The sequence below is a fragment of the Squalius cephalus genome (genome assembly GCF_949319135.1).
Source record: "Squalius cephalus genome assembly, chromosome: 1".
Lineage (NCBI taxonomy): Eukaryota > Metazoa > Chordata > Actinopteri > Cypriniformes > Leuciscidae > Squalius > Squalius cephalus.
This window is the reverse complement of record NC_137122.1, coordinates 17,623,009-17,637,791: the sequence shown is the minus strand read 5'-3', so window position 1 is coordinate 17,637,791 and position 14,783 is coordinate 17,623,009. Positions and strand designations below refer to the sequence as shown.

Sequence of the window (14,783 nt, the reverse complement as noted above, 5' to 3'; positions counted from 1 at the left end):
GGCTGTTTACAAGACTGTTAATTAAAATAACTTGTCGAAAGAACTATTGTTTTAAATAGATATACAGTAAGGCTTGAGACCTGACTTGGACTAGGCATTTAGGGACTTGTGAACATGTCTGCTGCATATCAAGGGTAAAACTATTAATAATGTAGACAGACATTAATCTCATTCAGTGTCAGTCATGTGTGTGGTGAAATATCATTTATTAGGCATTTAAAAGCTATATTGATAAAAATGTACAATAACAATGAGTTGGTGATAAAATGAGAAATTAGGTTAATCAATCATTTTTGAAAGCAAATACAAACATTAACTACAATTGAAAGATTCATGTCTCTCTCAAAAGTTTTATGGTTTCTTCTTCAGCTCCTGAACCATGAGAGCACAAGAACACAACTGTGTTCATTTAAAAAAAAAAACTACTGCTTTCCTTTATAAAAGAGAACTGAGTGATAGAAATTCATTAACTTCATTAATTTCTGACAGACTGAATCTCTTGATGTGGTGTTGTATTTTCCAGTGTGAAATTTCTGGTGGTCTTTCAGCTCATCTTCTGTAGTAAAAGGACTTCCTGCACTGAAACACACACTGCTGTGTCTTTTCTGCAGTAGAATTATGAATGAATCTTCTCCTTTGTGTGATTTAGTGAAGCCCAATGAAACTGTTTACCGCACTGATCACAGTTAAAGGTCTTTCTTCAGAATGAGAAGCAGATGTGATTTTAGAGCGAAAGCCTGAGCCACTTCTTCCCAGTGTGAACTCTCATGTGAATCTTCAGTCTTCATGTGAAGTGTTTTTTACACTGAGGCACATTTTTACCTTTTGTTCTTCCTTTCTTGTTCACGTCCGTCAGGTCTAAAAGAAACATTAAATCAAGTGAGATTTCAGATGAGAGACACATGTGAAATGAAAAGTGAAGCTCTAAGTCAAGATCACTGATGAGTTAGAAAATCATTTTAATCTCATCATATCTGGTCATCAACTGCTGTGCACAATTATGATCTATTTTAATGTCATGGAGATTTGTGTTATAAATCACTAGTTTGGTCATGAAACTCTAGATGGCGCTTAAACTGTAAGCAATCACATAGTTTCCAACGCCTTTCTAACAAACAGAGGAAGAATCTGGAAGATTCTCGTCTCTGTATTCTTGATAAGCACCAGAGCAAATACAAAAACATGAACTGCTGTTAGAAAACATGAAAATACTGTTTGACGTTTTATCTTCACCATAATCGGTAATGTCAGAAAGAGAAATTGCTGGGAAATTGCCAGAACACGACCCGGGATTGATTCCGGGATCGATGCCGAGTTGGGGACCTAGTAACAGTGTCGTGTTCAGTTCCTGGAACGCGCACTGTGTGAGCAAAAGCCGTAATCAATGCCGTGTTGTAATGATGACGATGAGGCCAGAATCGATCACGCAATCGTAATGCGTTAGTTTATGATCGAAACAGAGAAAAAAATTGCACAAGCGTAGTTTCTCAAGAGAGAAATCGCAGCTCATAATCAAACTTAAGACGCTGCTGAGACATTACATGTCACATCGATGCCATGTGTCTTTACAGGAAGTGTGTGAAAGCACTGACTGATTCCGGAAAATCACTTGTAGTGTGAATGAACCAAAATCAAATGAACCCGGATCAAATCCCGGGTCACTTTATCTGCGTATTTTCCGGAATCTCTGTGTGAAAGGGGCTTAACTTACACAGAAGAGATTTTGTTTCTCAGGGTATAAAGATGAACTACTCACCGTGATCTCAAACTGCAGTGATGTGGTTTCTCCACTGCATGGATCTTCATGTGTCTCTTCAGGTGACTTTTAATAGAGAAACTCTTTCCACACTGATCACACGTGTGCAGCTTCTCTCCAGTGTGGATCCTCTCATGTCTTTTCAGATTAGCTGACCAATTAAATCTCTTGTCACAGTGTGAACACTTGTAAGGTTTTTCTCCAGTGTGGATCCTCTGGTGCTGTTTTAAACATTGTGCTGTAATAAAAGTCTTCTCACACTCACAGCACATGTACTCTCTCACACCAGTGTGTATTTTCTGATGACTTTGTAAAGATTTCAGCACTGAAAAACTCTTTCCACACACAGTACATGAATGTGGCTTCTCCTTCGTATGAGATGTCAGGTGTGACTTTAGGCTTAATGCCCAAAGAAATGTTTTGCCACACTGATCACATGTATACGGCTTCTCTCCAGTGTGGATCCTCTCATGTGTTTTCAGAGTTGATGACCGATTGAATCTCTTGTCACAGTGTGAACACTTGTAAGGTTTTTCTCCAGTGTGGATCATCTCATGTGTTTTCAGATGTGCTGACTGACTGAAGCTCTTGTCACACTGTAAACACTTGTAAGGTTTTTCTCCAGTGTGGATCATCTCATGTGTTTTCAGATGGTTTGACTGACTGAATCTCGTGTCACACTTTAAACACTTGTAAGGTTTTTCTCCAGTGTGAATGCTCTGGTGCCATCTTAAATGTTCAGCTGTAGTAAAAGTCTTCTCACACTCAAAGCACATGTACTCTCTCACACCAGTGTGAGTTGTCTGATGTGTTTGTAAATATTGCAGCCGTGAAAAACTCTTTCCACACTGACCACATGTAAATGGCTTTACTCCAGTGTGAACTCTCATGTGAATCTCCCGTCTTTGTTTGGATCTGAAACTCTTTTCACATTGATCACATGTGAACGGCTTCTCTCCAGTGTGAACTCTCATGTGAATCTCAAGATTAAGTTTGTTTGTGAAACTCTTCTCACATTGATCACATGTGAATGGCTTCTCTCCAGTGTGAACTCTCATGTGAATCTCCCGACTTTGTTTGGATGTGAAACTCTTTCCACATTGATCACATGGGAACGGCTTCTCTCCAGTGTGAACTCTAACATGAATCTCAAAATTATGTTTGGCTGTGAAACTCTTTCCACACTGATCACATGTGAACAGCTTCTCTCCAGTGTGAACTCTCATGTGAATCTCAAGACTTTGTTTGTATGTGAAACTCTTTCCACATTGATCACATGGGAACGGCTTCTCTCCGGTGTGGATCCTCATGTGAATCTCAAGTTTACGTTTGGCTGTGAAACTCTTTCCACACTGATTACATGAGAATGGCTTCTCTCCAGTGTGGATCCTCATGTGAATCTCAAGACTTTGTTTGGATGTGAAACTCTTTCCACATTGATTACACAAGAACGGCTTCTCTCCAGTGTGGATCCTCATGTGAATCTTAAGACTTAGTTTGTGTGTGAAACTCTTCCCACATTGATCACATGTGAACGGCTTCTCTCCGGTGTGGATCCTCATGTGAATCTCAAGATTACGAGTGTTTGCGAAACTCTTTCCACACTGATTACAGGTTGTAGATTTCTTTGCTCTTCTTTTCTTTAAAAATGTGCTTTTAGTCTTAAAGCGACTCAAAGGTTTTTCTCCAGGCATCTCAGATTCTTTTTCTCCAGGTTTTCTCATATGATGTTTCTCCTCCACTTCACTCAGTTCTTCACTCTCCTCCTTCACTTCACTCAGTTCTTCACTCTCCTCCTTCACTTCACTCAGTTCTTCACTCTCCTCCTTCACTTCCATCAGGTCTGAAATAAAAGAACAAAAAGCTTAATTGCATTTTCAGTACATCAAAATTCAAAGAGAGAAATATGATTATAAAGTTAAAGGACATAAAGTGAGCCCTAAAAAATTCCCATCATTTTGATGAGTTTTTATAAATAAATTATGCACGTCCCTGAAAATCTCCATGAATGAGGAACATAAATCTTCCAATTATTACTTTTAAAACATTATAGGTACAAATCCCATGTTTCTGTCAAGAGAACTATTAAAATATTTGATCAATGACACACTTATCGAATGTAATAAACACATTAAACATAAACAACAGTGCCATAATGTTTTCAATTCAAGAACTGTTTTTCTTTTTCAGCTTAACTGTTGTTTATTATAACAGATGACATAATAAACAGCAGGAGATTTAATAGGCTCCATACAAAATAATCTATTCTGAAATAAACAATGGTTTGTACTGTATGTACAAAAAAAGGTTTTTAAAAAAATGAATGAAACAAAGCAACAAAGCTCAGCAACATAAGTTAGAGGCTCCCAGACAGTCTTACTCCCCCGAAATAAATACTGGTTATCCAGATAGGAAAATTGGTCATTTATAGAATGAAAGGGGGAAACAAGAGAATGACAAAAGGAAGATTGCAACAAAACCCGTAGACAATAAATCTCTGATTGGAAGTGGAGATACTGACGACGGTGCTAGTAAGCAAGCTGACCACGAGGCTATGGAAGCTATCCAAGCTAACATTATTGCCGAGATAAAGGCGGTTTGTTTGGACTTGAAAAAAGAATTTACCGAAACAATTGGGCCACTAAAGAAGGAACTGGTGGACTTTAGGGAAGACTTTAGCCAGAAGCTAAGCGTTATCGTTACTGATTTAAAAAAAATAACCGACAGAGTCGAGGAGACGGAGCAGAGAGTGGCTGACATGTAGGAGCGGGGTGCAAAAAAATGTGAGTTGCTTTCCCACATTTTGGCGCTCTAAGACAAACTACAAGCCCGGCTGACGGACTTGGAGTCACGCTCACGCAGAAACAACATATGCATCCACGGGATCCCAGAGGGAGCCGAGGGGAAACAATGTACAGGAGTTCTTAGAGACATTTATTAAATCTGAGCTGTCACCCTCGCTATACAACATTGTCACCAGTCCCTTGGAGCCAAACTACCACAAGGCGCTAACCCGAGGTCTATGGTTGTCTATTTCCTGGAGTATAAAACCAAAGAGGCTGGTGCTTCGCACGGCCTGGAAAAAGAATAACATCCAATACGATGGGAGAAAAGTGTTTTTCTAGCAAGACTATCCAACCGAAATAGTTATGAAAAGAAAGGCTTACTCCACCATCAGAAAGACGCTTAAAGAACAGGGGCTCCGTTTTCAGACACTTCACCCAGCAAAACTCAGAGCCGGGACCCCGGCGGAAGACCGTGCTACACCCGCGGCGAGACGGAGACCACCTCCCTGGGAAACGGCAGATGCTACACCACGTCGTCACTGGGATGCACACATGAAACGCATCCAGGAGAAACTAAAGGGATTTGGACGCGACGAAGGTGCTATGAGTGACTGAGTAACTTTTGAAACGGCCAGTAAGAGTGTAGCCTACCATATTTCTACGTCAAACTGTATCTCCGGGAGGTAATATGAGAATAGGCAAATTTTCTCATTCATGAAAGCTTGAGAAATGGAAACTGATCACATCTGGGAATTTATGTCTGTTTTCTCTATGTGGACTGTTCTGATTTCAGGTGATCAGAGATTTTGGTCCACGCTTGTAGGGCTTCCCCTCTTGTTTTGGAAGTAGAATGCATACTTCAGAGATGGAAATAATGGAGTGGAATGGCTTCATAATGGAGACTAAACAAACCTTAAACAACCTATATGAAAACCAAGTAGAGAAGAGAGCTAAATTAATTTAAAAAAAATTCTATGAAAATGGCCCTAAGTCTAAGAAACTACTTGCATGGAGAATACGGAAACAACAGGCTGAGCGATTTATACATAAAGTGAAGGACCCCAGGACCAATGAGATGTATAATAATTTGGAGAAGACATAAAAAATGCCTTTGAAATGTACTACACAAAATTACATGCTCAATCTCGGACAAGTAAGTCAGCTGTCATATCATCCTTTCTAACATCTTTAGATTTACCATCTAGAGCAAAACAAAATAATAACCCAGGGGATAACAGACGGTGAAATAAACAAGGCAATATCAAGATTGAAAGCAAATAAAATGCCAGGTGCCGATGGGTACCCATCAGAATGGTATAAAACCCTCAGGGAAACAATAACACCAATGCTTAAGGATTGTTTAAACTATGTTCTGGGAGGTGGTGAGACCCCGCTGTCATGGAGACCAGCAGTAATCTCAGCGATTCCTAAAATGGGTAAAAACAAAACAGACTGTAGCTCTTATAGACATATCAGTTAAACATAGATTATAGATTATATGCGTCAATACTTGCAAAACGACAGGAAAACTGAATAGACACAGACCAAACAGTCTTAGACGGGCTCTCCACCTCATTGACCACATGAGAAACAGTGACATGGAATCTGCAAGTCTTGATGCCGAAAAGGCTTTTGACTCTGTCTGATGGAAATATATTTGGTCCTTAGACGCTTTGGTTTTGATGACCAGGTAATTAGATGTTTGAACTCCCTGTACTCCTCCCCTACGGCTAGAATTATATAAATGGGGACTTATCTAAAATAATATCTCTTGAAAGGGGATGTTGACAGGGATGTCCCCTCAGTCCCACCCTATTCGCCCTCTTTATAGAGCCTCTGGCGCAGGCAATTAGAGATGACAAGGATATAACAGGGGTATTAATAGGAGACACACAACATAAGATATGTGCATGTGCGGACAACATACAGTGAGACTAACCAGTCCTAATGCAAGCCTGCCCAAATTATCATCTCTTCTTAAAGAATTTGGTTCATATTCTAGCTATAAATTAAATCTGCATAAAACTCAAACGCTTACTTTCGACTATGAACCACAAGAAAACATTTACAAAATCTGTCAATTTAAATGGAAAGGTAATACAATTAGGCCTAAACATTTAGAGATACACATACCTAAAGAGATCTCTGCCATTTATGACCACAATTACATTCCTATAACAGCTGATAAGATTTAAACTGTTGGTCATTATTACCAATGAACATGTAAAACTACTACCCAGGCTGATTTTTCTTTTCCAATCATTGCCTGTTGAAGTAGGCTACCTCCCAAACAAGTCAGTAAATGGAATAGAATTATCTCATCTTTTATTTGGGGAAAACAAAAACCAAGAATTAGATTTCAAACATTACAACTCCCCAAGGACATGGTGGTATGGCTCTACCGTGCTTGGAAGACTATTATAGAGCAGCACAGTTGCGTTCTCTGGTATGTTTGTGTGACCCTGAGTGTGATGCAAAATGGAAGGTCCTAGAGCAAAATCAAATAAGCATACCTCTCCAATCTATACTGGGCAAAAAAAACTCTCCTGAAGAAACATCTGAACAAATGAACTAATTAGATGGCAGTCCCTTTTAACATCTGGCACAAACTAAAAATAAGGAATTTGAAAGAATGTACTAATATTACGTTGGGTGAATTATGATACAGAATTCGCACCAGCTAGATTGGCAGATTCAAACACTGGGTGAATTCAGGTATCACTTCGTACTGTATAATATCTTCCACTGACGGTTTGGATACCTTTAAAAAAACTCATAGATACAGACAATTTAGGGAAGGAAGATTTCTTCAGATACCTTCAACTGAGGCACCACTTCAATAAAAATATTAACACTACTGGAGAATATAAAGAAATCACAGAGCAACAATCCTGAGCATGGTCAGTGTTGGAGAATGTGTGGTAATATGTCTGCTGGTCATTTTCATATCTTTTGGGAGTGTCTTATTATTTCTTTGTATTGGGTAGAGGTGGTGACGGAAATAAGGTCAATAATCGGCTCAGAGCTTGAGTTTAATTTTACTGTTGCAATAACTATGAAATGGCTAAGTAGAGAGTCCCTGACAATTGCTGAATGGGAAATGTATGTTACGGAACATTTGACTTTCTTTTTGAGACATGCCAGGAGGAAATGTGAAGCATATTGGAAAAACTGGATATCTTATCTGAATACAAAGTGAGATGTTTTTTTTTTGTTGTTGTTTTTTTAACATGATGTTGAGCATTTCTGTTAACTATGATGATTATGCCTGCTGCCCCTTGGTCTGTCTGTTTTTTGTTTTTGTTTTTCTTGTCAAAAAAAAAAAAAAAAATAGTTAAAAAAAAAAATTATGAAAAAATGTTATAAAAATGTACCCCCAAAATAACCACTCGACCACATATAAAGAAATCAAACACAAGTTTGGTGTCTAGTGATGGGGAGTCGTTCTCCTCCTCACTGGAGTGTGTTTGAAATCTGAGGAGTGACTCGGAGACTCTTCTAGTTAGTGTTCTTTGGTGACAGGTAAACCGATAAATAGGTTATGCCTATCACTGTCAGCCATTCTGGGATTCAAGCTTATTTACTTAATACAGTTTACTGTTTATTAGGGTAAAAAAATATCAATTTCTCGATTTTAATCAATTCTCATTTTTACGAACCGATTTCGATTCTTAAATCTCAAGAATCGATTAGTCTATCCTGTTTTCAGTTGATGAAGGAACGGAACATTGTATAGCGCACATCCCATCCAATAAATCGCCATAATCTTTAGTCTTTCTTACTTTTGGTGTGAAACGAAGTCTACGGTTTGAAATTACGGTCATTTTATTACAAAATTAAAAAAATAAATACAGTTTTGGCGCTGTTTAATGTGGCGTGACAGAAGCCACATTATATCACACATAATATTACTAGGCTAACGTTACAGTAAATCTATGGTAAATGATGGGAATTTGTAGACGGAAAAGCCTTCTGACTGTATCGCTGCGCACAGTGTTTCCCCTGTTCATCAGCGCTGTTTCATTTGCCTTTAAACTGGTTTAAATCACTGATCGTTTGTGTTCTTTGCTGAATTCAAGCGCTTCTCACTGGATCTCGTGACCGAGACCGATCAGAGTAAACGCATCTCCTCTAACTTTAGTGAGCTCGCGCTGCGCTGCCGTTTGGACTTTGAGCCGAGCAGATAAACGGTCCGTGTGGCGCGCGGTTCAAATGAGTTTTGTTCCGCTTTTGGTGCATAAACATTAATCGACCTCCTGATATCGTTTTATCGAGAAAAATTATATTGCGATAATTATCGTTATCGTTTTATCACCCAGCCCTACAATGATGTTTAGAATTCAGTTTTAAGTGCACTTAATACTTTGTTGGTCTGTCTCAGTATTTCTCAGTTTTCCAGTGTCATCTGCTGATGAGAATGTATTTAGATTAATTTTACTACTTCCTTTTTTTAACTTTTTGTGCTTTACCTTTTTTGTTATTTATTTGGTTGTTTACTTATTTTCTTTATGTATGTATCATGAAAATTATAAATAAATCATACAAAAAAGAAAACCATATTCAGTGACCATAACTTGCTAGTCAGCTAAAAAAAAAATATTCTAGAGGAGCATTTTCATAAATATATAAATGCACCACATTACATATGCATTATAATTTTTAATGTTCGATATTTAATGCATGTTTGAATAAATCAGTAAAGTTTTTGTGACAGCCACCATTTAAATGTGAATATTTAAAGGTAGAAATATGATTATGTAATTGTTAAGTTAGTATAACTTTACTATTATAAAAAAAACATCCTTGAATGTAATTTAAGTGTTTGTACAAATCAGTAAATTGTAACCTTCAATATTAAAAGTAGTGTAGTACCAACTGACTCCCATTTGTAGTTTACAGCATTATTTGAGAGATTTTCTTTCCTTGAGAGCGTGTATTTAATCTGATATACATCAGTATATCCAAAACAATCGAATCTCAAGCTTGTGAATAGATATTTAATCAAAACTTGTGTCAATACCCAGCAAACTATATTGAGAAATGTCAAAATGTTTGGTAACATGGCTGCAAAAAATGTGAGCCTGTTATAAATGTAAAATAAAACGGCTAAAATATTTAGTTGGACCTGATGTTGACAGTCAATATAACAATTTCTAAAACCTCCCTTTACTGACCATTTGTTGTAAACAAACAAGAACACTTAGGCTACCATTTCATAGTTGTACTGTTTATCTAAAACTGATGAAGTGCTTGAATGTCTCTAACATGAATGTTCTTCAGCATCATGAATGAATGAAGAATAAACACCAACCTCTTTGTTCTTCAGGATCTTCAGTGTGTTTTATTCTGCAGGGTTCTGGATCACTCATGTTCTCACTGTCCTCTTTAATAAACTCAGTCTTTACAGATTTAAGCTCTTCCTGATGCATTGTGCTCGTCTTCACTTGTAGCTGATGGGAATATTCCAGCATTTATTGGAGAATTGCAGTGGGAGGAGCTTCACTGATGATTAATTACAGTGGGAGGAGCTTCACTGATGATGTGATTGCTGTGGGAGGAGCTGAGCTGCAAAAACCAAAGTTATCAGTTACTGAGTTTGTTTTAATACTAAATGACATTAAAGCATTTATGTCTATATCCGCGTTTCCATTACCCTTCAAATTGCACAAATTGAAATTGCGAATTGAAAATACGCTCAATGGAAACACGTCAATTTTGCAAAAACTCCCATTTATCGCAAAAAAGTTTTTACGCTCGCATGAGGTGGTTTTTCAGGCAATTTGAAAAAGAAATATTTCGCAAAACTGCAATAGAAACAGTTTTTGCACATTTACAGGTCACCTGACTTAGAAGGCGCGGTGTGTTTGGACAGAATACGAGACGGAGTTCTTTATTAAATTCATAAAAGACAAAAGAATGACAGAAATACTGGATTCTAAACCTCAAAAAAATGCCACAATCAAGACCTCGGAGCAGAAATGAGTGAGAAAAACACAGAAACACTTCATATGTGACGCTCACAGACACAGTATAAGGGTCTTTCCTTACCATTAATGCTTGGATAACACGCCTACGTTTCCTTCCATTAATAATAATAATAATAATAATGTCTAGTGCGGTATGTGGCTGTGATATATATATATATTTATTTATTTTTTTTGTCAAAAATAAAGTCATCAACTAAGATGTTAGCTGTTCCAATGTTGGCTTTATTCATACATATGATAAAATGTAGGCCTATAATAATTTTTTTACAAAGAAAAGAGTACACTATAAATATTGTTGAAATTGTAATTGTTGTAATTGTAACCTTTTTATTAAAATAGCTAAACATATTTACAATATAGATGTAAGCAAAATCTTTAATGGTCAGTATAAGTCTTCTTCTAAATATATCTTTTGTCCTTGCATTCATTCTTGTGGCTCAGTCAGTGTCACACCTGAATGAATGGCTCATTATGCAAGTCATTACGCATAATGGGTGGGACATTGTATTCTCAGGTGTTAACCACTCCTCGTTCACGCCCCCTCGCATATTGGCTTTCCAAGCAAAACCTGTTTTACACAGTTTAAATCAATGTATTGTTTTTTTGTGAACGATAAAGCAAGACTAAGAACTCGAAGCGACAACATCCATTAGTCAAAAGTCTTGTGGACACATTAAGTATGAGTTTTGTGGTCTTATTTCAGCAACTTTCATTTTTAGTTTTCAATAACCACGCATAAACATTCTCTTAAAGATACAAACATCTACATACATGCTGCTCACATATTATGGTAGCCCTGTTTATGCTATATAGAGTGAATTTACACCTTTGCCATTAACATGTTTATAAATAACTGAAAAAAGCACAAATGTCAGGGCATGTCAAAACATCCCAAGGGCCCCAAAAACACCATAGACCCCAGAGGGTTAAAACACATAGCAGCTGCACAGCGAGAGCATTATAGCTCGTCTGAGCGAGCTGATTGTCTGTGCTGCGGCAACTGCACGAACCTATGGCGAGTTAGCAGTGGCGTGCGGTTCAATGAGAGCATTTGGCGCCCTGCTAACCTCGAGCGCGCCAATTTGGACGCGGCTAAAGTGTATAAATTCAGAGAAAACTCGCCAAAGGACTTTAGGTTTAACTCGACTGAAGCAAAGTACCAGATTTGAGCGAAATAGCATGGCAAGGCAAGGCAACGCAATGTTCCCTTATAAGGGAACCGAGTTTACTTAAGTAAGTAACCAAATAAGTTCCCTTACGACAGTGCTTCTCAAATAGTGGGGCGCGACCCCCAGGGGGGGCTCGGAGCGATGCCAGGGGGGGCGCGCGAGACCCCGAAGAACATGCTTTTTCAGGAAGTGTTTTTTTTTTTTTGCACCGAACAAGAGCACAGAGCAGGAGATATGAAGTGCAGATAACAAACAACATGGACAAATATTTAACAGGGATGAAAAGAAAGGCGGAGAGAGACGGAGATAACGAGACAAAAGTAAGTCTCCCGAAAGCTAAGACGAGGAAATATGACGAAGCGTATGTTGCGCTTGGCTTCACCGTGACTACGGTGGGAGACGAAGAACGACCAGTATGTTTGCTGTGTCTAAAAATATTGGCAAATAAATAAAATTAAGGCGTCACTTAAAGACTTATTTTTGTTTTATAGGTCAAATTGTTTTATATATTGTGTTCCTGAGTTAATGTTGCTGATCAATTTGAATGTATTATTATTTATTGATTATATTTAATTTTATTTTCACAAATTGTTTCATTCATTTTTGTTTATAGGTCAAATTGTTTTATATATTGTGCTCCTGAGTTAACCTGTTAACCGTTGCCAGTGCGCGGGCGCACTGAAGCGGTTTTTTTTATATATAGTTCAAAGTTACTATCAGATTTAATGTTATACCTTGACAAACTTGTTGCTGATCAATTTGAATTTTTTTAATTATTTATTGATTATATATTTTAATTTCAGGCAAATTGATGCACTTTAAGTCTTCTCTGTTACAGACTAAAAAACAATGTTAATAAAGCTATTCTTTGTTTTAAGTTGATCTATATTTCTTTCTTTTTTGATTTCTTTAATGTTTATAAGGATACAATGTTATGCAGATGTGTACTTATTATAACAATTTTATAGACAAGTGATACTATTTACAGTCGCGGCAGAGAATTGGGGGGCGCGAAATGTTTACTTCTTCCTAGGGGGGGCGTAACAGAAAATAATTGAGAAGCACTGCCTTACGAGAACGTTCTCTCGTACTGCGTTGCAAACGCTGTGGGAACCCAATTTAAAACGCCGTGCTAATCGCCTGTGACTGCTCTGAGGAGTCCAGGGAGCCCCGGGACTATAATAGGTAATAGGTTATATTGTTTAAGTTTCCAATTGACTGAAAATATAAGTTATTGTTACATTATGTTGTTAATAAACGTTTTAAATTTGACAATGTAGTGTGTGGTACATTGCGAACAAAGGTCAGATATTATTATATTGCATAAAAGTCTGTGCTTTCATTTTTTTTTAATCGAGAATCAAATCGAACCGTGACTTTAGAATCGAAAATGTAATCGAATCGAGGATTTGGAGAATCGTGACACCCATGGGTAAAACATCAATAATACAAAGACAAGCACTAATGACACTCATCTTCAAACACGCAACATAGCCTAACTATGAACTGAAAGATGGTTTGATTTTATGATAACTAGGCCTACATTGTATTAAAGCAATTAGGTCTCTAACACGTAACAGTTTTTATGTGCCGAAACTGACAATCATCATGATTTATCAAGCGACGAGATACTTTTTGCAAATAACCTAATAGTTGAATAAAGTCTTTCTTTTTTGTTTTATTTTTTACCCGCACAAAAAGTATTCTCGTCGCTTGATAAACTTATGGTTGAGCCACTGTAGTCACTTAAACATTGTCTTTACTAACTATCTGGGCTGTCAAGTAAATTATTTTCATTTTTGGGTGAACAAACCCTTTCAGTTCAGTAGAGATTTATTTGTGTACTCTATTACTCAAGTCTCTTATTTCACTACACTGATTGTAGTGAAAGACTGAGTATAAGTTTCTGTTGGACTTTCATATTTAAAAACTGAAATGCCTTTTATCTAGCAAAATTGTTTCTAGAAAGTTGTAAAGAGATTTTTTTCCAAATATTATTAATTTATAATTATTTATTTGTTGCATTGTTTCCTATACAGTTATATTGTAAAACTAAAATACCCTTTTCAGATTTAGTGTTAGATTTGTGGCTGTAACTAAATAATATATTACTGTCAAATGTAACGTTATGTCAGATTATACAAATACTCTAGTTAACTGTATTTGTTCATGTTTTATCAAGGGATAAGTCTGAAACACGGCATATTAAATAATTATATCATGGCTACAGGAACGTTACATTAAACATGGTTCTGTGTAAACACTCTTTCTTTCTCATACAACGATTGTAGGCTATGAACTTTTTGCGTGTTTTAACATAGGCCTAAACAGTAAGTTAGCATTTGCAGTAACTTAGCATTTACAAATAACAGCGTATATAAAAAAGTATGAGACATCTACAAAAAAAACATACCTTTCTGAAACGTCCTGTAACAGCCGTTCGTGCGCAAGTTCTGCTTGATTCCTCTCCACTAATATTCTCTAAATCTGATTCGGGCTGAAATTGATAAGGCAATATTGACGGCTGTGTTTACATTACGGCGGAGCACATGCGACTGCTTATTATGGTAACGGCGTGACGCTTCCGGACAGCGTGAACTAGGCGCTTAGCGAATCACAACACAGACTGGGCCAAGCTGACCAATCAGAGCCCATCGTGTATTTCTGAGGGAGAGGCTTCTTATAATATTTATATATATATATATATATATATATATATATATATATATATATATATATATATATATATATATATATATATTTTAAAGAAGCATGAACACATGTTAGACTGCATCACATAAACATAATCAAGCCTTCGAAAAAAGCTGATCAACTCTTTAACAGCTGCTGAACACTATATTTTATAAGTCCTGAAGGCTTATAGTGCTACTTTGAAACAATAATATCATAAAAAAGCAGTTGAAGGAAAATGAGCAGTTAGTTCTTAGTTAAAAGTGTTGGGGAGTAATAGTTACATGTAACGGCGTTACGTCATTTAATTACAAAATAAATGTAACAGTAATTCGTTACAGTTACTGACAATTTTTTTTAATTAAATTACAGTTACTTATGAAAATGTTAAAGA

The 14,783-nt window shown here is 36.9% G+C and overlaps 1 protein-coding gene across 2 annotated transcripts in view; it reads right to left on the bottom strand.

Annotated features, from left to right (window-relative positions):
- The window catches only part of LOC307162401 (uncharacterized protein), a 54,354-nt gene extending 40,093 nt beyond the window's left edge, over nt 1–14,261 (bottom strand). The window contains exons 1-4 of one of the 2 annotated variants that reach the window (XM_079877652.1): nt 14,112–14,261; nt 9,793–10,107; nt 1,757–3,599; nt 95–858 (exon numbers count right to left, since the gene is read on the bottom strand). In XM_079877652.1, coding sequence (XP_079733778.1) covers nt 819–858; nt 1,757–3,594 — 1,878 coding nt within the window. In that variant the 5' untranslated portion in view covers nt 3,595–3,599; nt 9,793–10,107; nt 14,112–14,261 and the 3' untranslated portion in view covers nt 95–818. Of the gene's footprint in view, nt 1–94; nt 859–1,756; nt 3,600–9,792; nt 10,108–14,111 lie in introns of those variants that run through there. The other variant, XM_079877653.1, reaches the window with a different exon arrangement.
- Between the last annotated feature and the right edge of the window lie 522 nt (nt 14,262–14,783).